General features: G+C 37.0%; 2 protein-coding genes across 4 annotated transcripts in view; both read right to left on the bottom strand.

The window, feature by feature from the left end:
• The window catches only part of Rabgap1l (RAB GTPase activating protein 1 like), a 577,981-nt gene that overhangs the window by 250,684 nt on the left and 299,988 nt on the right, over positions 1–27,309 (bottom strand). For all 3 annotated transcript variants that reach the window (XM_059281246.1, XM_059281247.1, XM_059281248.1), the window contains one exon: positions 2,999–3,112. In XM_059281246.1, coding sequence (XP_059137229.1) covers positions 2,999–3,112 — 114 coding nt within the window. The remainder of the gene's footprint in view (positions 1–2,998; positions 3,113–27,309) is intronic.
• LOC131925863 (S-adenosylmethionine decarboxylase proenzyme) lies at positions 9,022–10,916 on the bottom strand. The gene has a single exon (XM_059281252.1). It carries the CDS (start codon positions 10,586–10,588, stop codon positions 9,584–9,586), a length of 1,005 nt encoding a protein of 334 aa, XP_059137235.1. The 5' UTR covers positions 10,589–10,916; the 3' UTR covers positions 9,022–9,583.

Raw genomic sequence — 27,309 nt, 5'->3', positions numbered from 1 at the left:
TTATACCTGAAGAAAACATCCACTGATAAGAAATTATCACAAAGAAATGAGGTAATATGTGTACAAACACCACACAAATGTGAAAGTACTATAGTGTCACTATATAGGAAACACTGTAGTTTTGTAAAAGGCCTATAACTCCGTTGCTTGTATGCAAAAATCATGCTTTCTCTTAAAGTTAGAAACAATACAAGGATTTGTACCAGACTACTTCATTTTACCACTAAATTAGAGGTGGTGGGGAGTTCAATAAGGTAAGAAAAAGAAGTGTAGTGTAATTACTCTATTACAGATTATACAAAAAAGTAACTTATTAAGAACAAAGAATCATTAATGTTTACTTGGTTCTATGAAAGATATGCACAAATAAAACTTAAAGGCATATTGCTGAATATTATCCTATCAATAAAAAACAAAAGGTGATAAATTCCATCCTTCAGCTTACATGAATAGCTTATATAGATATGGAATAGGAGTATTACAAAGAAAGGAATGTGACTTCCATTGGATTTAAAAAGCAAATCAAGGTGAGCAAGCAGGCTCAGCAGGTAAGTGCATCTGCTGCCAAGTAGCCTGACAACCTGACTTTGATCCCTGGGACTCACATAGTGGAAGAAGAGATTTGACTCCTGTGAGTGGTCTCCTGACCGACACATGTACACACATACCCTCCAGCACACCCACACAGAATAAATAAATTAATTGTTAACAAGCAAGAGAAGTGGAGAAAGAAGCTTGAAAACAATTGTTTAGTCTAATACTAGTTATGTAAATACTATATTATATATATTATAATTATGCAAGACTTATTTTATATTATACTACCAACTAAGGTTTCCTAATAAGCCCAGACTACTAAAGAACAGCAAGTTGAGGAAAAAACACAGGTCAGTCACAAGCTAAATGATCCATGCAGTAGAATTCTAGCAAACTTTAGGTTCTATAATATTTTCTCCCAATGTACCTTTGCTAACCTGTATCATACAACATACTGTAAAAGTATTTTATGTATATATAATATTAGATTCCTGAATGAGTTTTGATACCTTGAATTTGATTTTCCATATATTCAAAAATTTAGTACAATTTATGCTACTCATCAATAAGTATTTTAGATCCATATTTTGTAACATTCCTCATTCATAAAGAGCTTTGCCACTTTCTACTTATGTGGCAAAATACACGGAGAGTCTAAGATGACTAGGTAATGTGTATATAAATGCATTGATGACTATTATATAAAAGATCAGAGATGGATTATTCATCATAACAACAAAGCAAAGGATACCAAAAAATTACAAGTGCTCATCAGTGAACCTATATCTTTGTGTTCAGCTCTTTTTCAGAGATTTCTCTTTTAAATATTATATAATGAAGCAAATACTATTTTTACTACAATGGATCCAAATAGTAAGCCAGAACTGAAAGAATATAGAGCCATATGTTTTAGTCATATGAAAAAAGTAGTATAAGCAGAGAAAAAGTGAGGGAAAAGCCAATGACTGGCTGAAAATACACTAAGTGCCAGGGGGAAATGCTACTCCATATGTCACAAGCTAGATTCTTCCAAGTCAACTTAGAAACTTTATAAAATTTCCTACACTTTTTATATGAACCAGAAGCTAATTTGCTTATAGAATTTTTAAGCTTATAGAAAAAACTGACATAATTACTTTTACCTTTTTATAATTATATAATGAATATGCCACATTTTTTATAATTTTTAAACTAGATGACTTTAAAATTTTAAAAATTTAAACTTTTTAAACTAGATTTTGCAGAGATTAGTATACACCCAATTTACATATTTCTGGTTCAAAAAGAAAGACTTATGTAAAAAGGATTAATTTATTTACTTATTTAACTTTATTGTTTAAATCTGGTACTCAAGGTCAAGGCCAGAGCCCTATTGGTGCTAGACAGGCAGCACACTGCTGAACCATATCCACAGCCATGTCTTTGTTCTGTGTAATATACTGAAATAGCTAGATCAGGAGAGGTAGAGAGCTAGAGAGGAGAGAAGGAGAAGAGGAGAAAAATGAGAAAGAGAAGCAGAGAGGGGGCAGAAAAGGGATAGAAGGAAGGGAAAAGGGAAGGGGAGGAAGGAGGAAGAAGAGAAGAGAAAGGAAGGAAGGAAAAGAAGAACAGGAAAAGAGGAAAACCATAACATGTAAGAAGCATTTCACTGAGAGCTACACCATTGTCAATTCAATGTCCAAGGTTTAACAACAAAGTTTAACAACTATTCTCGGTTAGCAATGCAGACAAGTATTTCTGTGAGTGCTAACAAAACAAGAGCAACTACCAAATGAAATGGGTTTGTGATACTTCAGAACAGCTACTGGTTCTCTGCTACCCATTAGAGAGGCTAAACTGGTCATTAAGCACTGTCATCAAACTTGGCATTTGCTTTTTCTTGGCATCTTCAGATGCCAGTTTGTGTCACCCACTATTCACTTACAGTCTCTATGGGAATGGCAGGTGAGAACAGTACTTAGGCCCAGTGTGCCTCACTCTGTATTTCTGACTTAACCCAAGAAATCACTAAGTTATTGGCTCTTCTCCCATGGACAGAATCTTTGACTACAAACAATGAAGCAGCTTTTTTTCTAGGTCTACTAATGACGAAGAAGATGGAGGGTTTCAAAATGGAATGTAAGAACCACAAAAAAGATGTAGGAACTTGCCAGTACTCACAAGCAGCCCACCCCAGTTCTCACGCTTGCCTATCATCAAAAAGTGGAGACAATCCTCACATTATATCATCTGAAAGGACCTTCTGTTCTTTTCCTGCTAGTGAGTGAGCCAAACTGTGCTGTGCCTCCTTCAGAACAGGAAGCAAGAAGGTCACCTTCCAGGCTCAGTGTAAAGCATCTGGTGGTGTATGGATAAGCAGAGAACACAATGCAAATAAAACATGGAAACAGTTACAAAACATATCAAACTTTACCAGAGGTCCCTGAACAACAAATTAGAAAAAGTGAGGGCAGAGCCCTACCTTGCAGATCTTGTAGAGGGATTCCTGTCCGTCTCCTCCAGTGTCTTTGAAGTAATCATGTGCAGGAAATGTACGATGAATATCTCGAGTAATAACACTCTCCTGTGCAGAGTCCTAAAGAAGGAAAAAAAAACCAGAGTTGATTACTCATGTAAAAATTCTTTTCAATTATGTAAAATAATACATATAAATAAAAATTTAAGGTACATAAAAAGTATACCTAAAAAACTAGCCTTTCAAAATAAAAATAAAAAAGTCATCAGGGAGAGACAGGAAGTGAAGGCTCTTGTAACCAAATCTAATGACCTGAATTGGATCCCCAGGACCCACATGGTGGTAGGAGAGAACCAACTGTTCCAAGTCTTCAAAACTCCACATGCATGCCATGGTATGGACATATCCACACACATACATATACACACACAAATTATTTGTGCCCACACAAAATAAAATAAAAATAATCTCTCCTTCTAACACTTACTTTATCTAAACAAAGTGCACCACAACTTATGTCCTTTCATATGTCTTTCTACAAGGGTGTGTGTATGTGTGTGTGTTTATATGGGATGACTGAGAGAAGAAACTTGTACATACATATTTCCAGAGACAAACTGTATGTTTCTTTAACTTACTGAGGTCAATTACAGACTGTTCCTTATCAAGACAGAACCAGTTTCTAAAAAGAAGGAAATGCATCTATTTTCACGTATATTATAACATTTTTCTATTTTGCCATTTCATAAAGAACACTTTTGGATGTGTGTGTGTGTGTGTTTGTGTGTGTGTGTGTGGTTGTGTGTGTGTGTGTGTATATATATATATGTTGTTTTAAAGATTTCTAATTTATTGTTTTATTTATGTTTATGTGTGTGTTTCTGTGAAATTATGTCATATGTGAAGGTATCCACAGAGGGCAAAAGAAGGCAAGCCACAGAGCCCCTGAAATTGGAGTTACAGTTGGTTGTGAGCCATAAGACATTGGTGTTGGGAATTGAACTCAGGTCCTCTGGAAAAGCAACTCTTTTAACCATAAGCCATCCCTTCAGCCCCCTACACTTGTGTGTCTGCGTGTGTGCGTGCATGCGTGCGTGCGTGCGTGCGTGTGTGTGTGTGTGTGTGTGTGTGTGTGTGTGTGTGTGTTTTCAAGGATAAATTCCTAAAGTTCAACAGCTAGGTCATGTACATATTTTTAAGTTTGTTTTGCCTTTTGGGTTGTTTTCAGGACAGGTACTCATGAAGTCAAGGCTAGCACTGGACTGGATTCTCCTGCCTCTATCTCCAGAGTATGAGGATGGATGGATGTAGTATGGATCACTATACCTAGTTGTACTTTAAAGTTTGATAGAGATATTCTCCCTCTAGAGCTGCCATAATGACACGTACTTCAAATAATAATAGAGCACATATTGCTTTACATGCTAAATAATATGTTTTCTATTTTTTAATCATGGACAATATGGTGAATGAAACTTTGAACACAGTCCTTTAAAGACTATTAACCGCCCCCGCCCCCGCCAAGACATATATGAGGCTAATTATAAAACTCATTCATTCCTTTAAGATAGATGCTTTAAATAATTAAAAATAAAAAATGAAATTAAGAGAAACATAGTTCAAAATATAATAAAAGTAGGTTCTTAATTTCATTTTTTATTTTTAATTATTTAAAGCATCTATCTTAAAGAAATATTTTGTAATGGTCTTGGTTTAGTTTATAGCTTGATCAGATTGTTATAAGGTTGCCCTATATATATCTCTCTACCTACTCTATTATGTATCTTATCCTTCCTACACACAACCCATACTTTCTCTCTCCTTCACACCTCTTTCCCTCTCTCCCTCATCCTCTTCTCTTTTTACTTAACTGTGGTATCTTCCAAAATTCGGTGATCTCTAAACCCTGCATAGCCTAAGTTTCTCAACTTTGGCCCATATATTTTTTCCTCAACTGGAACACTGCTAAACCCTATCCTTCCTCAGCCTACATTCCTTCCACTCACGATCTTAGGACCTACTAGCCTAGTATACACATCATGCTAGCCTTATCTGCTGATCCTCCAGCAGTTACGGTACTTAAAGAGATTACTGTTTTAAACTGGCTGGTATGGGATTTGCATAGTGGGCCTACCCAGCTGCTGAGTTGCCTCTGTGGTTAACATCTTATTCCAAGAGTAATATAAGGGTCATATCAGATCTCCTGAGCATGTAGACTGCATGTTTAAACTTCTGAACTATGAACCTCAACTTTTACCACAACCTATTTCCACTTGAATATTGCAAACACTTAAAATGAAAGTGCATAGCTTGTTAAAAAAACAAACAGGAAATTGGTGAAATAGCTCCAGATATGTAAAAAAAAAAAAAAAAAAAAAAGAAAAAGAAAAAAAAAACCTCATTCATTCCACAAATAAGAATCCTACAACCACAATATAGAAGCTTATGTTTTAAAACATGAATTTAAGAAGTGTTTTTTATAGAGATTTGGATAATGAAAGCTCAACATTGTGTAAAAATCTGAACCTTGTTAAAAAGGACTGATTATTATCTTAATTTTATTTTAATCCTGGAAATGTTTGTTTTATCTCTATTTAAATGTCAAGAAAATAGGATGAATACTTGGAATAACTTTAATGATGAAAATACTCTGTTCAATTCAGAGAAGCATCAAAGACTGCTAATTGCAAACTAAATGTATTATTTAATGTCTTGCTTCCTCAAAGATTGAACAAACCCCCTTTACACCTCATATCAGAAAGGGAAGGATGTTTAAAACATGAGTTGCTTTAATGATGCTGGTTCCTTCTCCTTTTAGCTGATAAGTATACAAGGAGCGGGCAGCTGATCAGCCCAGTTAAGTCAGGACCTTCTCTTGCTGCCTTTTTCACTTCAGCAGCTACTCCATGCTGGGTGGTAATTAGATCTTACATCATGTAGAGAAAGAAAGGAAGCAAAATGACAAGTTCCAAATTTGCTAGCACACATTTGATAAGGCAGTCCAGAGAACATTTTGATGGCTTACAGGAATGGAAAACTGAAGCTGAACCAACATGGAACTTTAATTTTTTTAAAGCTTAAGTAAAAGGAATAGATATATAGAAAATTGACACTTGACAAATAAATAAATTTTCTAACATAGTGAAAACTTGGGAGAGGTCTGGAAAAGGGTGAGCAGAATGCTATATATACAAAATTATATTACAGAGCTAAGGATATGTATCTCAGTGGTGGAGCACTCGTTTAGCATGTGGAATTCTAGATATGAAAACCCAATAACCACACAGACTGAAATGTGCACTTCCCAGGTTTTTACTGATAGAGGGTTTCTCTTTCCATTTCACTTGTAACCTATGTGAAAAGATGATGAATAAAACAACACTGCCATGGGTGATGAACTTCAGGGACAAACACGTGCCCGTGGCCTACAGGATAACTCTTTGGATTTTGCAGGATACTTATGGGGAAAAATCAGTAGACCCATCTTCCTTAGAAACTGCTTACATCATTGAATCTTTACATGGTACCAAACAGTCTGATTAAGAGGAAGAGGAATTGGTCAAAAATTTCTAAAAAGAATATCTGCATAACACTAAGCATAATTTTGTCTATGCATTCTTGATGTGCCTTATTTACAAAACAAATGGTCAAAAATAAAGGAAAATAAAACCAACAATTTTCCATAACTTTTCCTTTCCTGAGATTTTTTTTTAAGTTCACCCATTACAGGGCCTCAAATGGACAACTACTCTACTGTGTTTACAATTTTAAATGCATCTAATTTGAAATGATATATAACTACAGACACAAAGTATAATGTGCTACAATTTGGATGGGGTTTTAGTACATCACCTAAGGGTTCACACATTGGAAGTTTAGTTCTAATTGAGGGATAACAGGAGATGGTGAAAATTTTAAAAGGTGGGTCCTAGTGTATGGTGGTTACTTCAGTGGGTGGAGCACAGTTCTTAAAAAGAATCACTGTAGTTTTTGTGGATCTCAGTCTAAGTCTTGGGAGAAAATTGTTTGAAAAAGGAAGTAATAGCTTCTTTCCTGTCCTAAGTCATCTCTCCCTCTTCACACATGTTTTCACCACCATAAGGCCACCCATCTGGGGTGCTCAAAATTACCCAACCTTGGGTATTTTGTTATAAGAATAGACAGACTAAGGTAATGTGCAATGTTCAAAATAAAGGTACTTAGCAAATCCATTACCATCGCGAGTGTGTGTGTGTGTGTAAGTAAATGGGATCAAGATACATGATGTGAAAAACACATAGAATAAATAAATAAGTAAATATCTTCTCTACTACTCATTTTATATACTAATTTATTACTGCAAGCTATAGTTACTCTACCCATCCTATAACACCATACTTCTACTTCTCTCTTTTTTTTTTTTTTTTTGCGGAATCATCCAGCTGAAGAAGGGTCAAATAATTCACCAGATTAATGTGTGTAAAGGGTTTCAGGTAAAAAACAGTTATTTTTATATTTCTAGAAACCTTTCCTAGTACAACAGGAACTGATATGAGGTTATCTTCTTTTTTTTTTTTTTTTTTTTTTTTTTTTTTTTTTTTTTACTAGACAATTAAGCAAACTTTTATTGAAGCTTACAGTGTGGTACAGAAATACATTTCAACTGATTAAAAGCCCAACACCAACGAAAAGAAATTATGGCACCCAAACTTCCCCTTCTGCAAGGATCACTATTCAATCTACTGTTGGTTTTCTAGGCTTTTTCCACAAGAACCTATGCAAATTTCAACATTAGAATTTGTAGTTCTGTAAGATCGGGGAATGAGACCTCAAACCAACAAAATCTAGTGGGTTACAAAATCCAGCTTAAATAAGCACTGGTCCTCCAAATGGCAGTTCAAACATTAGGCGCTGTGCTCATTACACAACCAGACTGATAAAGCTGATTGGAGGCTTCCCCAATGAAGCATTCAATCAACAGCATGCTTAAAGTAAAAATCCAGACAGTGTTCCAACCACTTGATTTCAAACCAAGTAGATTCTATGTTTAGAAACGCTAAAAAAGTGTTTCATTATAAATACGGAAGGAACAGAACATCACTGCATCAGTCCAGAAACTACCAAGAAAACAGTACGAAGGCAATAAATAGGATATTAAGTCCATTTTGCTCCTCTCCCAGCTGTTTAAATCCCACAATATCTGCAAATGCCACTAACATGCCAACTCTTGAAAGCCTGTATTTCTAGTCCCATTAAATATTTCAGACTATTGTGTTGTTTTGTGTGTTCATACATTTACTACCTGGCTGAGTAACCTGGATAGTCCTCACTCTGGGCAGTCGTTCATTGGATCATGTGAACACCATGGTGAACAAAGACTACACAGAACAGGTGAAGTCAGAACAACTCACATGCATCACACACACACAAAAAAAATACAGCTTCTAAGTCAAAGATGGAAATGCCACAGATTCTCCTTTTTATCAAATTTTCTTTTAGTAGAAATTGGTGGCAATAGGTTAAAAGTTGACTGCACGTACCTGAGGTCAGAATATCTAGGATTAAATATCTGCCTTGACTCAGTGGACTTCCTCCGGTCACTAATAAGTCAGTGAAGGCATGGCAGGTGCTCCATTAAAGCTAAAAGTGCACCGCACAGCCGACCGGTTCCAGTGAGTTTTATTATTATTTTTTTTTAATGGGTTCTCTCTGCTAATCACCCCTGGAGACCGAACTCTTTTCATTTAATACATTCAGTTTTGTCATTTATCTTCCACAGTTCATGCCAATAAGGAGGCCCCATTCTTATGTCTTTAAAAAAAAAAAAATCAAGCCAGGGACTGCCTCAAACATCCCACCTGGGGTATTAGATTATATATAAGCCCTGTGTAACTGTGTATTGCTTTAATGGGGGGAGCAGTGAGTTGAGGGAAGAGGAAAAGACTCCGTGGTGAGAGAAGAAATCAATCACAGGACTATAAAAGCAGGAACAACTATTCAAACAGTAGAACACAAAACAGTAACCCGAATCAGCATTTTCTTACAAGGACTCAACTTGTGGAAGAAAAACTTTAATTGCCATTGCATAAAACACCTGTATGAAGTAAAAATTGGTCTTGAATAACATTAGTAGAGAATATGCTCTAGAAAGTGGAGGTAACTGGATGTAAAAACTCTGGCAGCACTTGAATAGAACAGTCGCAGACGGTCAGCTGAGGCCAGCATCTAATGAGGACGAAAGCCTTGTCTGTGGGGGATTTTGGACGATGCCTGCAGAAATATTACACTGTGCATAAACCAAATTGAATCATTTTCACAAGTGTCGTAAGGATTCATACAGTCAAAGTTCTTTTCTACATGCACTTCAATTCCACAGCAAGAGTGGCATAGAACACCTAAACACAGAGGAGAGCATTCATGCAAGATATCTAACTCCTTGATATAATAATGCATACACTTCAAAATGATTACACTATCAATACACCTAGGGCTTTCTGCAACTACAAGGTGGTGGTCATGGAGAACACAGCCCCCAGCGTCAACATCTAGAAAGCAGCCACCACCTCCTGTGTGTCTTCTCTTTTTGCGTTTTTTCTTCTTCATTTTTCTTAATCAACTCTGCTGTTGTTGCTGCTTCTTAGCAAAACTGGTAAAAACAAAATTGTAATCATTGAACATAGCACTCTGGCAATCAAGACGTTTAAAACCTTCAATCTTCTGGGGGGAAGAAAGCACTGTGCGACATTTAGAACTCTGATTAACAAACAAGGTGGTCACAAATTTTCCTGGCTTGAAGACTTCCACAACCTTCCTGATCAGGTCATCGTAGGAGGTCTGACTTAAGTTTGTTTCAAAGCTAACATAAGAGAATTCTGGTTCTGGAGTGATGTGAATAGTCCAATATGTTCCATCCGATTTCATCCCATTCATTGAGTAGCCACAAGGATTGAACAGTGTGGCATCAATGACAGAACCTGGTATCAGGTCACGAATTCCACTCTCACGAGTGACATCCTTTGCAGTAACACCATCTTTCATGTAGAACTGGTCCATAACTGCTGGGTCGAGCTCACTCATCAGAATTTCCAGGGTTTGATCTGGCTGATTGATTACTCGGCTCTCTGGGAAATCCAAAGTATACAAGTACCAACAGTCAGAATTCATACGTCCCATACAATATGCTGCTCCATTTGGGAAAATTGCATTCAGAAACTCAATTTCTTCCTGGAAATTCCGGTGTGGGTACCCTTGGTGAGAAGGCTTCATGAAATTCTTACGAGAATAAAAGAAGCTTTGAATTGAGTCAAACCCACTGTAATCCCTAGCAAGCTTCAACAGGGGAACCAGTGCTTTCAGTAAGAGGGTGGTACCACATGTCTTCAAAATGAAACGTCTCTTGGAGACAAACATGCTACTCTCACTGAGTACATAAGCTTCCTGCTTGTCAGTCTTTGTCACACTTATGATTGAGCACTGCACATCCTTCAAAAGGACATCCCACTCAGATCTTGGGATGGTGCGGAGATCCCCAGATCCCTGGCTTGCGTCGGACTGCTGCCTGGAGAACCAGACCTCCAGCAGTTTCTCGGTCCCTTCGAAAAAATGTGCAGCTTCCATCACCGTGAGACTAGCGAACAACCAACAACCACAGAAAATCAACTAAATTAAATCTCTTCTCCCGCCGCTCCTGCCGCCGCTGCGGATTGTTCCAGCTGTGTTACTAAAGTTCAGGTTCCTTTTTTTTTTTTTTTTGCTATAATTTTATATTAACTTTTTTTTAAAAAAAGGACTAATAAAATTTTCCCGGCTATTTTTTTTTTTTTTTGTGAGCGAAAGTTGAATGTGAGTCTGTTGGAAATAGAGGCAGATACAGTTCAGTCTCTTGTAGTCCGCTGCTTTCCCGTTAGAGAGAGTTGAGCGAGCGCTAGCTAATGTCGCCGGCCATACTGTGTAAGCGAGCCGAGGTTATCTTCTTGAAAGACCTCAAAGCAGAAGTTGTCTAAGTCATGGCAATTGCCTCCACTGTGAGAATACAGAAATTACCCTTCCATGGACTTCTGCTTCATCACTGTACAGACCCCCAACATGACCCATAAATTATTTCTCAGGAGACACAGTACCTATTGTGCTCTTCAGAATCCACTGTAGTGGCTCAGCAGCCAGACTCTGATATTCCTTCTGTTTTCCTTACTATACCAACAGAATTTGAAACAAATTATTTGTTCTTATGGAATATCAGTTTCTCTATGAAATAGGTTAACATCAAATATAAAGTATTTAGAATGAAATAATGCAAGTAAGAGTGTTTAACACTTTGACTATTATACATTGAGCATACAATATTTAACTGTTTAAATTTTTTGATGAGTATATACTTCAGACATTCTACAGACCTTCCATACTTTAATAAAATAAATTACTATCTTTGAGTAGCATAAACATCATGATTATGAAGTCCATTCTCTGGAATTTATGTATGATTTATTAATCTATACATACTCTACTCTTAACTACTTACCACACACACATGTCCTAAATTATGACTGTTTCTATTAATCTACTAACAAAATTAAAATGAGAAATTATTGGTTTCAGGTTTCATATAACGCACCCAACAGAGAAAGTTATGGCCAAATATACTAAAAAGGAGGATGAGAAAAATGGTAAAGTTGTGGCAAAATTTGGCAAGGCAGTCACCGTTTCTACCACTACTTTCAAAATCAGATTCTAAAGAACAGAAGAGTTGAAGTACCGATTATGAAGAGGACCATGGCACTGCAATAATTGCACTTCTCCCTGTGGACCATCACCAAGAACTTCACCTACAAAGTCCTACAGGGCCTCCTTTCTCTCGCCTTCTTAGGTTAAGCCCATACTCCAAGCTGTCTTGGGACCACAGAGCAAGAAGAAGTTTGTAACAAAGTCTGAAAGGTTCATTTTTATCCTGCATGCCCAACTAAATCATCATATAGAAATGGAAACCTACTTGTCAAATTTTCACTTTTTTCCAAAGTTTTAAGTCCTAAGACTGAACCTATCCTAAAAAGGTAAAAATCTCTAGTAGATAAAACCCATGGTCCAACAGAGGTACCATGCAATTTGCTGAGTATCAGTTTAAAACCAACCCAAAGAGACATGATAAAGAGTTTGTTTTATCTGAAAGTACATTCAAATTGAAGTTTCCTATTAAGAATATTGCATGAGATATTCATCCAGTGCCACCTACATACCTGGCATTCTTGTGATTCTCATAATTTCTACCAGAAGAGAATCGTCATTTACTTGTTTCTTGTAGTAAAAAAGGCAATATAGCACTCAACTGTCAAGAAGCATTAGGAAGACAGGCTTAGAAGAACTGCATCCTATTATTTTTTATGAAACAATTTTTGAACTGCCAAGAACTAAACGGCATTATAGTGAGCGTGACTATTTCCACACATGGCCTTAACAGGTGTATGAAACACCTGACAACACGTTGATTTTTCATATTCCTAGCATCATGACAGAACCTTTTCTTATCAGTCCCTATGTCACCCCCTAAAGCATAAGCTGTGCTGTCACTTCATATCTACAACAAAATCAATCCAACTTTATGAGCATCATTTGAATCTGCCAGAGATATTAAAAATGCCAGTGTGAACTATCACTAGCCACAATCAGTAGGAAGATAAATGATTCACAGCTAAAAAAGTTTTGACCTTAGAATGTGTCTTCTATTCTTACCCTACAGGGACCTTCCTTCAGTTCTATGTTGGATGGTAAACCATCAAAAACTGGTCTGCTTATGTGTCCCTGAAAGCAGATGGGTTTGCAGTGGTGGGTCTCGTTTATCTGCCTTGATGTTTGCCAAAAATCCAGAGTCAGAGATGAAGCGAGAAAGTTTAGTGTTTTCTAGTTTAAAATGTGCTGCTAAAATCATGAGCAACAAACAATAGCAAAATGCTGAATCATTACCAATTTTATCTCTTGAATATGGAGAGAAGTCTCCATATAAAGGCAAAAGATAAAATCAAACAATCATATTATAAATAAGCTGGGGCTGCAGAGATGGCTCAGCTGTTAAGAGCACTGGCTGCTCTTCCAGAGGTCCTGAAGGCAATTCCCAGCAACCACATGGTAGCTCACAACCATCGTAATGGGATCTGATTCCCTCTTCTGGTGTGTTTGAAGACAGTTACGCATAAACATAAAATAAGTAAATATATTTAAAGTAAATAGATAAATACATAAGTTGCTTTTTATAAGCAATACACACATGCTTCTTAATGTCTAAAAGCCTGACATAAAGGTAATATATAATACATATTCTGCCAATAAATGAAAATAAATCTCTTAGGGGAATGCGGCAACTATAAGAACTAAAGGCAGGTGGGTGTAGTAAAACACATCTTTAATCCCAGCACTTAAGGAGGGAGAAGTAGGTGGGTCTCTGAATTGGAAGTCAGCCTGGTCTACATACTGAGTTCTAGGAGAGCCAGAATTATATCAGAACTACATTTCTCAAAAATTACAATTAAAATTTAAAAAAAGAAAGAAAGAACTAGAGGCACAGAGATGGGAAGGTGAGGAGGAAGTGGATTTATAGACAGTCAATACTTATGATGGGTACTGTCTTAGGGTTTCTATTGCTGTGAAGAGGCACCATGACCATGGCAACTCTTTTAAAGGAAAACATTTAATTAGGGCTGGCTTACAGTTTCAGAGGTTCAGTCCATTATTATCACGGCAAGAAGCATGGCAGCAGGCAGCATGCAGGCAGTCATGGTGCTCGAGAAGGAACCAAGAGTACTATATCCTGATTCACAGGCAACAGAAAGTGAACTATCATACTGGGCATAGCTTAAGCATATATGCAACCTCAAAGCCCAACTCTACAGTGACACACTTCCTCCAAAAAGGCCACACTCAATCCAACAAGGCCACACCTCCTAATAGTGCCACTCCCTATGGGCCAAGTATTCAAATACATAAGTCTATGGGGGCCATACCTATTCAAACCACCACAGGTACCAAGTGCCAAGATGGGATCAGAAGCATGGGAATAGAACAAAACACTTCATTGATATTATAGCACTGCAGAGTATGGACAACACATCTGAGGTTACTTTTAGACTCAAGATAAATATCTCAAATACACTAAAGCTACACTCAGCTCTTTATTCAATCTCTGGGCTTCTAAGAGTTCATTATTCCAAATTAAAGATTCAAATGAGGCACATGGTGACGTCAAGCCTCTGTCAGCAGGAAATATTCTTCTTTCAGAATAAAGGGCAAAAGCTGAGCTCCATGCTCTTGTTTGTTAAGTTAAACATATTCCTAGTTTTATATTAATTCTTATATTACTGAATTATGATCAAATTGTTCCTTTAAACTCTTGAAATAACATAATTTTACAAAATAGCTCTATATGTATCATGTAAAGAATAAAAAGTAACATTATTTTGCTTTTTTCAAAAAATCTCTCTGATAAAGACACAATTTGGTAAATATGCCTAATTTAAATTAATCATTGCTTTACAGATCTTTAACTATCCATGCACCTTTTTATTGGTTGAATGAAATTTTTGAAGGTATTTTATCACTCCTCCAATCATTCTAGATTCTTCTTTTTGAAGCTCTTCAACCTCAGTTATACCTCAAATAGGGTGACAAAAAGTCAAATGTATGTAAAATAAGCTTTCAATCTGCTAAACAGTTTCAAGTCATTTGTGTATTCAGCAAATACTTTTCCGAGCTTTCTCTAAGAATCAGACCATTTCTTGGTGTAGAGAACATAGCTGTTAGCAAGACGGTCTCCACCTCTACGAGAATATGTCTTTGAAGAAAGAGTAAAGCATTAAATAAATATGCAGCAGTGGCTGGTTAGTGAAAAGTGCTAGGAAGAAATGAAACAAGGACAGTGAGGAGAGGCTAGCACTTTAAGTAGAGTGCCTTTGCTTCAGAGTGAAAACACAAATATTTAGAGAATGAACATGAACATCAGAGAAAAGAAGTAGGAGTAGGAGACTTTCATGTTTTAAAACATTCTGTGGTCATTGTTTGCAAAATGTCTTAAACAGCCCAAAATTTATTCCACTTTTCTTGATTAATATTATCTCAATACTTCTAAAATATAATTTAGATGATTTTACAAAATATTTCAATTTATATGTTTGATAATATACTCCTAGTTACACATATACCTATGAAAGCTTATCATTTATAGTTTTATTTAACATGTGCCAATGTGCAAGAAGGCACTGCAATAGTATCTGAGAGAATTAAAAAGGTATAGGAAAGAGTCTGTATGGCTTCTGAACAGCAGAAGGCTTAATTAACATCTCAAAAAGATGAGTGGGAACAAATAATGATGAAAGCAAAGATATGCTAACAGACAAATAATTCATATAGGCAATGCTAACTACCGGAGTTCACTGGAAAATGTGGCTCCAAAAGTATTCAGGTGGAATAGTGGCCTTTCACCTGAGACAAGCAGGTTGTGATGGACACTGCACACAGCTAGATGGGCTCAAAATGGAAAGTCTGTGACACTGACAGCAACAGTGGTGTGTGCAGAGGCTCCAAATCAGGAGAGCACTTGGAATTCTCAGGAGATAAGATTTTAATTGGCTAAGAAGGGAATACATAAAAGAAGACATTGAGTACATAGAGATTGTGGAAAGGTGATCTGGAATAAAAAACATTTTAATATAATCCAGTAGTTAATGAAGAGCTATTTCATCTGACTTAGTTTTAGGAACCACTCTTTCAGTTTGGCCTTGTGTGCTTTTACTATTTGAAAAATGCAGGCGGGTAATGAAGAAAGAACAGTATTCCCAAAGAGAACTGGCCTTTGACACTGAATATTTAGAAGTGATCACTAAGCTCATACAATATCATGGGGGCCTTGGTCATAATGTGACCAAGGATGAGCAATTTGAGCCCCATGGTTGTAGAGAAAAGTGGAGACTAAAGGAAGGTCACACTGGCTGTATGTGACTGAACCCCAACAAAAACTCAGCTCAGCATACTGGCTTGTCCTCCTTAGCTAGCCATAGCCCATATATATTGTCATACATTGATGTCAGGAAATAAATGTCCATGACTCCAGTGGGGGAAGACAGGATGCCTTGGTTAGTGCTTCTCTTGGGTGTTGCCTTTATACACTTCTCTTGGATGGCTTTATTTTATTTCCTTTACACATGAAAATTTCTAACTGGGACAATTACAGCTTTCCCTGAGACGTGGGGTTGCCTCTATTGAATTATACACCAGATGAGGGTTTTGGTTTGCATTTGCCTCTGGTGACAGATCAGGGCAATTTGGTGTGGACTCTAACTCTGCAGTTGGTTAGACTCATAAATCACCCAACATTTTTCTTCTTAAAGTCAAAGCTGTTACATAGGTTGGGCTGATCTCTCCCTCACAATCCTTCCACAGCTTCCCAAGTGTTTAGATGACCACTGTGTTCCACTGTGCCCAGTAAAACCAACAAATCTGAAGACTTCATTGTGGTATTCTCACAAATAAATCTGCTGAGTTCAAAGTTATCACTACAAACATTTTCCTGTCTACAACAAGATATGCAAAATAAAAGTTTCTTTTGATTTTATTTCAGATAACTTTTTAAAAATCTGGGTATTTAAAAATCTGATCGTAGTTGTTCAACATGAGGACTTGCATTTGGACCCCTAGTACCATGTAAATACCAGGTACCCTCTGTAACCTTAAGGCTGATGGTATAGAAAGGCAATTCTCAGAGACTCATTGGCCAGACAGTCTAATCAACTAGTCAGCTCCAGGTTCAGTGAGAGACCATTGCTCAAAAAGAATAAGTTGAGAACAACTGAAAAACTCAGCATCCCTGGTCTCTATGAATAACTGCAAATGCAAACACAAACGTGATATATTGACACATTGCCAAACCTAGATGGGTTCACTAGAGTCATGGGCATTTATTTCTGACATCATTGTACATATGTATACCACACACTGATATATTGACATAGCTAGATGGGCCCACTGAGGTCATGAGCGTTGGTTTCCAACATCATTGTAGTACACACACACACACACACACACACACACACACACACACACACAGAGAGAGAGAGAGAGAGAGAGAGAGAGAGAGAGAGAGCGCGTTTACTGTAGATCCCCAGAGATAACATATAACAGAACTACTGTTAACCATTTGATCATTTGTTTAAGGAAACACACCTTATTAATGAATTGAAGCACATAAACTGAAAAGCAGACCTTGTAATTATTGAAATAATCTTGCTAATTCACTTGTATAATAGATCACCTGGAATATCTAAACCGAGTCACTGTATTCTAGCCTTGTTTATCCATTTAAAGAAAAAAAAACTGACTAGTTCAGTTTTCTGCATGCTAAAAGATCTAAATAAGGCACCGTATATATGTGAAAACTACATTAGAGTCAACCATTCCTGTATCCTGGAATATGGGTTTTAAAACAGGCAATTGATTTTTATACCAAATCAACTTATATAATTCCCATTTTATCCCTTTTTATGATGGTACATTTACATTGACATAAGTTGTTACTTGTCTAAGAATAGAAAATGTACAAATTATGTTCATACTAAAAGAAATAGGAATATCTAAGAACGAACAGCTTTGTTCCTAAGAGACTATATGAGTTCTCATCCTCAATCATAAAGTCCACTTCAGTTAGTTAAATGTCTTAATCATATCTAGTAATGAGGCCTTTTTGCTTTCATAAATTCCAGTTAATGCTTCATGTTTCCTTCCATATAATGTACTTTTTTCATTCTTCCCATCCAAGAGAGTCAATTGCAGTTTCTTCAAAGCTTCACTTATTCTACTTTTGGAAGCAGAAGGAATCATGGAGATAGAATAGAGTAGAAACCCTTTTGTAATAAAGCCAGATCACAAGAAAAATATACATAAAAAGGAGTTATTTATATTTTATGTGTATCAGTGCTTTCCCTGCTGTATGCCTGTGCACTACATGCAAGAAGTATCTGTGGATTCCCCTGGAACTGGACTTATGGATAGTTATTAGTGTCACCATGTAGGTCTTGGAACTGAATCCAGGTCCTCTAGAGGAACTGAACTATCGCTCCAGCCCTACATTTTTTTTTTATTCAACACTTCTTTTTTTCCGTGTGGGTCCAAAAATGCAGGTTATCACTCATACTTAGATAAGTATGCATTCTAGCTCCAGAAAAAAGTCTATCATTTTGTAGTTCTTTGTTCTTTCCTCGACTCACTCCTCATCTTAAAGCTCTCCTTAGGAAGGGACACGACTGCCTCTGACATCAACAACTAACTTTCCTCTCCTGGATCTTTACTAAAGCAGATGGCAAACCGTTTTGACTATCAGTATTATGTGAGGAGCTGCTTCACAGCACATTTTCCAAGATCTTACTTAGATTTGCACTCCCAAAATCTCTATGACACTTACAACCAATCTGTATTTTTAACAAGCATCTATGTAACCCACCAGGAAATGTGCAAAAACTGTTATCTAGGAACTGCATGTCCAACAGAGCTGTCATTCTACATTTAAAACTTGAGTCCAAACCTCACTTAAGAGTTTCCCCATAGGTCTTCATTCCCACTTCTGAAGAGACACACAGGATGACTGTTTCTTCTCTTTTTTACCCTGGTAACCATTTGGTTCTCTGAACTTCGCTGTACAGTTAATTAACTGGAATTCATAATTGGATGCTCCCTTTTGTTTGCCACCTTCAAGTGAGCCATTATCAGTTCTTGCTTTTGTTTTCCTGGTACCTCAAACTTTAGTAGGCAGTTGGTAAATAAGTACTGAATAAATGAGAACAAGAAAAGCAGGCAGGGTAAGCATGTATTTGCTTATTATGTAAATAAGCAATGACTTACAAAATTTCACAGCAAAATACATACTAACGGTTCTGCAATTCCAATACTAAAAAAGACACATGAAAATAATTTAAAAAATATAAGATGTTTGTCTCCTAAAACAGAAATGAGGACTCCTACCTACCCTTTTGTGTTTCCTCCAATAGTCAAAACGCTGTTTGGAGTTTTCTTATTAAGCCTTCTATTTCAAACTAGAAGTAATTTAAAAAGGAGAGAGAAGGCAGGAGAGGGAGGTCTGGGATATAACTTAAAGGCAAAGCAGCCGCATAGCATGCATGAGGCCCTGGGTTCAATCCTTAGCCCCAGAAAAAATACTTACACATGTAAAAGATAAAAAGATGGATGCATTCAAATGTTCCATCATTTTTCAAAAGGCACTCTGTATGTGGATGTGTGCACATGTATACATATGGTGCATGTGTGTGCTATCTATGTGCACATTCATGTGAAGGCACATACACATGAGCCAAGGCAATGGTGTAAAGGTCAGAGGACAACTTTCCACCTTGTTTGAAAGAGGTTCTATTGGTTGCTCACCAGTGTTCAAACCAGGACAGCTGGCCCATAAGCTTCAGGGCACTCTTCTATCCCTGCCTCCCATCTTATCAGAGGAGTACTGGATTACAGACATACACTATGGCACCTGGCTTTACCTGGGTTCTGGGGATTCAAACTCAGGTCCTCATACTTAGGTAGCAATTGCTTTACCTATGGAGCCATCTACCCAGTCCTAATGTATCATTTTAAAATAAGTAATTACTTTAATAAGAAACAAGTCACATAATTAATAGGGTCAAACCGCTGACAAAAGCAAACTATATTAAATATGTTTTTTAAAAAAATATCAGGTTTGGGCCAGGAGTATAATTCACTGGGAAAACATGTAATTAACATATACAAAGTCCAAGACTTAATCTCCAGTATACACAACACCCACATCTTAAGTTTATTATTGACATGTTAGCAGTTTCTTAGTAAAACAGCTTGAAGTTGACAGGCTTAGGGAAGAATCAGAAAATTCCTATTCAGTGTACCTCTGCATTGTGGTATGTAAAAGTACTTCAAAATTTGGGGGCTAGAAACTATTCATGGCGAATTCTTTGCCACTTTTAAAATACACTCACATGCCTTTAACCAATATACATATTTGCTTTCGGTTTTTATGCTACTCAAGTCATTTTTAGGTAATTTCTTCTTAACAAACCCAAAGAACTAAAAAGGGACTTTAAAAGTCTGAATTTGTAATAAAAGTTAAGAATATAAAATTGCTACGAAAATTGAAAAAATTTTAAAAGGAATTTCACTTATTCTTCCCATGTTAAGTGTGGTATGTGCTTCATTGGCTCTGGGAACTAAAAGAAGGGCCCATTCTATGAACTTGACTGGTTCTGTGGTTTTACTAAACCTGCTACTACAAGCCAAATCTCAATACTGTGTCCAAAGTTTTCAGTTATTGATATCAAGCTAAAACACAAAACATTTTTGCATGTTAATTAGGTAAATGTTAGAAAGTTCACAATACAAACACAATTTGTATTTTCATTAGACTATCATTCAGGTCAGCAGGGATGTATCCCTTGCCTGAACTATTGCCCAGCTCAGGAGTACCTCTCGACCACTGCCCACAAAGAGACTAGAGGAAATTAGCAGCCTGACAGAGGGAAAGAGTGGCATGAGGGGCATGGCAATAGTGCACAGCGGAAGGACTTTAACTTACTAGCTTTCTGCTTGTGGATGTTGAAGTGAGAGCTCAATAGAGCAACTGTTAAAGAACCAGTCTCCTATGAGGAAAACCAACTGAGTCACATAAGCTGAAATATATAGACTTTGTCTTCTACATCCGTGGGATTAAAAGCCTCTGTTTTTGTCCCAGCTTTAGGGTTGTCACATAAAATACTATGTTTTGAGAAATTAAACATAAGAAATACATTTAGATTTTAGTTGTTGATTATTATCAACTGACATTTAAGTGTTATTTTGTATTTTTATTCATTAAATCCTGCAGTCATGCTTACATTGCAGTGTCAGGAAAATAAATTCTGAATATATTCAGATGTTACTTTAACTCTGTTTAAACTGAAGGTCTGAAAGGTACCTTGTTTGATATTAAAATATTGCACTGGACTTCTAATCAAGCTGTGTTAATATACTTGGTGAAAGTGGGGAGACACTTGGTAAAGTTACAGAAACCATGATGAATAGAATCACAAAGATGTGATCTAAACTCAAAGACTGGGAGGAAAACAAGGACATCTAGATAACAATGGACAGACATCATCATTAATGAGAACACTGAGTCAGAGAGGCCCAGAAAAACCAAATTGATGACCCAGAAAGCGAGATCAGATTATGATACAGAACTCTTGTGAAGTCCCAAAACACAAGGAAACAGGGAGCAGACAAAGATTTCTCCAATGAAGGAATGACAAAATCAAAAGCCAAATAAAGGAGATCAATCAATTGACATTTGAAAATTTCCCTAGTCACCTAAAAAAGACATTTTGAAATTAGTACATGACACAAACCTACATGAGATTTTAATGCCTTAGCAGATGTCAAGTTGTTTCTCTGGTATTCAAACTGAGAATATTTACGTAAAGAATTATCAGGAAACAATCTGAAAGACAGCGGAATTCATGAATTGGGGAAAAACAAGCAATTGCTTCTTTAAGGCAAATAATTCATAGGCTATATATTTTCAGTAATTATATTTAAATAATGAATGTTAACATTCATGCTTCGATTTTTTTCTCAATGATGTTACACTTAAATATTCTTAATTATTTTTCTGAAGAGTTAAAAAACGTTTTTCTTTTCTTTTTTCTTTTCTTTTTTTTTCTCTCTCCATTTTTCTCTCCCTCTCTTTTCTTTTTGAGACAGAGTCGCTCTATGTAGCCTGGGCTAGCCTGGGGCTTGCTAAGTAGACTAGGCTGGCCTTGAACTCACAGAGATCCTCCTGCCTCCACCATGCTGGAGTCAAAGCATGTACCACAATGCTCAGTGGTTTTTAACTCATTTAATTTTATGGCAGGCACTCTATCTGATTATAATTTTAAACATTTGAACAAATTGTCTCTTTAAATGATAAATTATTTAGCTGAAAATATTTTTTTTCTCAAATTGTACATTTTAAAGTTCAGAATCTTAAAATGAAAATAATTTCAGCAGAAACTTCATTACTTTGTGTGGATGTATTCTACACACGCACTAGGACACTTTCACTAAAACAATTTCCATCAGCAATGTCTATCTTTTTGTTTGAAATTGGCTAACTGCTTTCCTCCCAGGGCTCCAGGCCTGTTAACTTGACATCTCACTCTTCAAAGATGGACTCCCAAGGTCGGGGAGGGAGGTCTTTGGAGGTATACTGCAATGAGTCTGATGCAGCATGGGTTTAGCACTCTAAAGCTGGTGTAAACCTGGGAGAATGGAGCCTAAAAGTAAGGTGGACAAAAGCAATGGCCAACTTTACTCAGAGCATCAGACAATTTATATCCTGAGGGTTAAGAAAGGTCTCATGAGTAAAGTTCAAGCTGTATATAATTATAAGGACAAGCAAGCCACATATGGCAAAACATGCTTTCCCACAGAAGCATATGAATAAGTAACAATAGCCAGTGTAATGAATAATACAAAGCAAACTCACTCCTATCCAGTATACCAGGGAGAGAGGCATGAAAACACATTCGAAGAACAATTCTGTGTTTCTGAAGAAACTGGGGTCACAAACACTCAGAATTCCCTTTGCACAACTCCATTCTTGGACCACGTTCCAACAAGCATGTACTTAGGCTACTAGCAAAATGAAAACAATAAAAAATAAGGACAAAGTTTTTTTTCTCCACAATTTGATAGCTCAAATGAAGCAACAACAATACATTTAGGTAGTCAGAGTGTAAAGCGAGTTTGCTGGATTTCCTGAACCTTGCTTTATGCAACTTCTAGCAAATCCATTGGGCCCAGTCCTACTTAATTGGGACAAACTTAATTTTTTTTCTACCTGCCCTGTAAAGAACAAAATACTCGCTGGGCAGCAGTGGTGCACGCCTTTAATCCCAGCACTCAGGAGGCAGAGCCAGGCAGATCTCTGTGAGTTTGAGGCCAGCCTGGTCTACAGAGCGAGATCCAGGACAGGTACCAAAACTACACAGAGAAACCATGTCTTGAAAAACCAATACATAAATAAATGAACAAAACACTCCTTCAAGCTGAGGCAGGAGACTGTGTAGGCCTCAAAAAAAAAAAAGGAACAGGAAAAATATTTTCCTTTTCATTTGGAACATAAAGCATCATTTGAAAGGACAAGAAGGAATACACAGGAGGGTTTGGAGGGAGGAAAGGAAGGGGAAGATAAAATCTCAAAAATAAAAAATATTTAATAAAAATGTAACTAATATACTAGTATAAAAAATAAAAGACAAAGTCTCTCCACTAAGTTTATAATGGCCTGGAATTTGCTCTGTAGCCCAGGCTGATTTTGAATTTGCATTTCACTGCATCAGTCTCCCTATGACATCACATCCAACAGATTCATTTAATGGCATTTTATATAACCAAAGGTACTTGAAATTTCACCTCTAAGCTGGGTTGTGGTGGCACACGTCTTTAATCTCAGCACTAGGGAGGCAGAGGTAGGTGGTTCTCTGTGAGTTTGAGGTCAGCCTGGTCTACAAATCGAGTTCCAGGACAGCCAGGGCTACACAGAGAAACCCTGTCTTGAATAACAAACAAACAAAACAAAACAATCACCTTAACCTGTAGTCAACATTTGAAACTCTTAAAATATTTTGTATTCTCATCTCATTGTAGTTTACAAAAAGTGATATGAAGAGTTTTTACACTTGCACTTTGTTCTGATCTGCCACATAGTAAGTGCTTCACAGAACTGTGGATGCAGGCTGCTGTACTGTGCAGTGTAAGTCTAGAACTTAACAGGGAAGCAACATTATCTTCCTTCCATCACTTGGTTACAAACTTTACTCTGTTTATGGAATTCTGGGGAGGGGAGAGAGACATGTCTTTTGACAAGAAGACATGAGAAGAATGGAAATGAAGTTCTTAAAATCTGTCTTCTGGAGTTTCACAGAGAAGAGCTGCTTGGGCTCCCATTTCTTCCTCCAGTACTCCACAATGCCCAAGTCTCTGCCAGAGTGGCCAAACTCATAATTAAGATTGCTATTTCTCATTCATGTGTCATACAGAATAGAATACACAATGTTTTACCCTATCAATCTAGGCTAATAGACAAACAGCAGTGAAAAGCACAACGGGGCAGAGTCTTAAATATTTTCTATAGACTGGCTTCTAAAAACTCCATGGTGTGCAGATGTCTGTAATAACTTTTGCTCTAGTGATCATAAAATACTACAGAAAAAAAATATGCTTAATCTTTACTAAGGAGAACAAACTAATTTTTCTGAGTTCCTGTAAGGTAGTATGAATACTGACTAGGGTATCCAAGCCCTATCTGGAGTCTGTTCACTCCAGGTCTTTGAATCCGCATTCATCACTATGAGGAAGAGCAAGAAAGATGACTGTCACAATGGAATGCTCACTTTAGAAGGCAGAGTGAAAAAATGGGCTAACACCAGAAGCAGGTGTGCTGGCACAAGGCTAAAATCCCAGCATCAGGAGTTCAAGGCTACTTTTGGTTATGCAGCAAGTTTGAGGCCAGCCTGTTCTACATAAAACCCTGCCATGAATGAATGAATGAATGAATGAATGAGCGAAATGAGTGAGTTAATGAGTGAGTGAATGAATATAACAAAGCAAAAAACCCAAGTGCTTTCTTAAACAAGTTCCTAATGTTCCTAAGCTTTGTATTCTGTTTCTTCCCCTTAGTAAGATGAAGCTAATCGTTGACAGTTGGAGTCCCTGACACATAGTAAGCATCCTTTAACTCACAGTGGATACTAAGTCTGAAAATCTTTTGAATTAATTTTACAGCATGAGGGCAGCAATTCTACCACATAACAGTTGGGGGACTTCTAGAGCTTTCTGGTGCTACCAAGATCCATACTCTAACCTTATAAGGGTGTACCATGGTGAAAGGATTGAAGGTTAGCAATATATAGCCGTCATTGGTACTTCTCTGTAAACTGTGGGAACTCTAAATCTTTGTCATTGTTTCACGGTTATGATTTACTGCTCAACGCTGTTGGAAATAATCAGAAATAGAAGGAAAAAGAAGATAGTTATTACCAAAGTACAGCTCATATAGTCATTTCCTAAAAAATTGCTTGTGATTGATGAGCATTCACAGATGATGTATGTTAGCTTTATCACTGCCACACCTGACAATGTCAGTTTAAAACAGACAAGGTTCATTTGGGCTCATGGTTTGGTCCACAGTCAAATTGTCCTGTCATTTTTTGCCTATGACAATGCAGAACAGTATTAAGGAAAGCAAAGATGCTCACTTTAAGGTATCAAGGATACAAAGAAAATAAGGGGACAGATACAAGATCCATCAACACACAATGACCTACTTCCTCTAACTATGTCCCACTCCTGAAGAACTCACTAAAGGCATGAACTCATCATTCATGTGGTTAGAGCCTTCATAATCCAACAACCTATTAATTGTCCCACCTGTGAATACTGCTACATTGGGGACCAAGCCTTCAACCCATGATTCTTATGGGATAACCTTCATAACTAAACTGTAATATAGAAGGAGAGTAGTGACAGTTTGTACACCACTGTACTAGCATACAGTAGAATTTCAAAGAGTCTTGAAACATCTTACTTCCTAGAAAATGCAGAACAAGAAAGAATACAGCATCTGTCTTCCTTGGAAAGAACTTTTTAAAGGCAACTTTGAAATGAATTTGTTTAAAATGGGCTCTTAATATAGGTGTGGGATAAGGATAGAATAGTCATAAGCCCAACCACCCTAATTGACTATATGAGAAAGTGCTGCTGGTTATCTAGATAATAGAAAATCTTTACAGGACAGGAGTGGGGGCTAGGGGACAGACGGACGAACACATTTGTTTCCTCTCAATCCCCTGGGTTTTTGCTACATGGTTATAACAGCACTTGGAAACATAAGAGTTAAGGCTCTGGTGAGAGGAATTTTCCTGTCTGCATAAATAGAATCCCATAGAAATCCTTTTTTGTGTGGAGTTAGAGATTTACATAATTTGAGAGTCTTAATAATGTGTATAGTACAGATGCTATAGTTTGCATTGCTATTTTTGGTTGTGAAAAGAAAAAGCAACCTGGATTAAAGCACATGTGATTTTGAAACAATGAAGTGCCATGGAATTGAAATGCATGGATTAAAGGGGAAAGTTCTGGCATTAATAATTAAAGAGAACAGATTTCTCTTTCACAAATCTAATTCAATGCCATCTGGAAAAAAAACTCTTGGGAAGCCTTGTTACTTCTACTTTCAAAGTAACACTGTAACTCCTAGCTAGGGTTGCAGTGACCACCAAAGTATCAAGCACAAAGGGCATTTTCCCATGTGTATATCATGTGAAACAGAGAGCTGTAAAAGTTAACCATTTCCTCTATGGGTTCCTGAGCACATCTGCCTTGGTTTCCTCTCTCCTCCTTGTAGCTTGTCTCTTTTGCTAGCAGTTCATTTCTATAAAATTCTCATGAGTTCTTGTCTCCTTTTCTTTTGAACCAAGAGTCTTTTTTAGATACACAATCACTTACTTTTATGTCATTTAGTAATGATTCTCAAATTATTTCTCCAGGCTCCTGACCTACATTTTAAATTGCCTACCGATCCTCTCCACACAGTTGCTTCACAGGTACATCAAACTGAGTGTCCTAAAAGTCAAGCCATCGTCTCCTTGAAGCATTCTTTCCTTTCATTTTCATGCCCCACTGTGGCTTACTCTTTTCACATATACTTCCTTCTTCCCACTGTTAGGCTTTGAGCAGCCAGAGCTATGCATCTGTCACAAATCTAGGTTATAACACTCTCATAGACCCCAGCTAGACCTCATACCATCCTGTCATCATTCACCCCAAAGACTCTCATCTCCTCCAGCCCTTGGCAGGCCTCTATTTTGTGCTTCTTTAAATTCAACTACTCCCAGCATTCACATACACAGAATCATAACATGTGGTCTTCAGAGATTGGTTACTTTAACATATCCCTTATGTTAAAATCTCTAAAAATCCATTCATGTCTAATGATTATTTCATTTAACATAACACCTTAAAAAACCCTCTATGTTATACCAGGAAGCAGTTTTCCATTCTTTTTATTGTTCAATTATACTACATTGTATGGCTTTAGCACATTGTTTATACTATGGATATTTTGGATATTTCTACTTTTTTGTTGTTATGAGCAATGTTGATATAAATACCTATACATAAGTATATGCTTTTAGTTTTTATAGGTACATATATGTGAACGGCATTGCTATGCCTCACAAGAACTCTATGATATCCAAAGCAGCTGCAGTACTTTCTGGTCCTGAACAGCAGTATATAAGAGGCAG

This window comes from Peromyscus eremicus, chromosome 15 (genome assembly GCF_949786415.1).
Source record: "Peromyscus eremicus chromosome 15, PerEre_H2_v1, whole genome shotgun sequence".
NCBI classification, from domain to species: Eukaryota; Metazoa; Chordata; class Mammalia; order Rodentia; family Cricetidae; genus Peromyscus; species Peromyscus eremicus.
The sequence above is the reverse complement of the archived record's forward strand: the minus strand, read 5'-3'. Positions and strand labels throughout refer to the sequence as shown.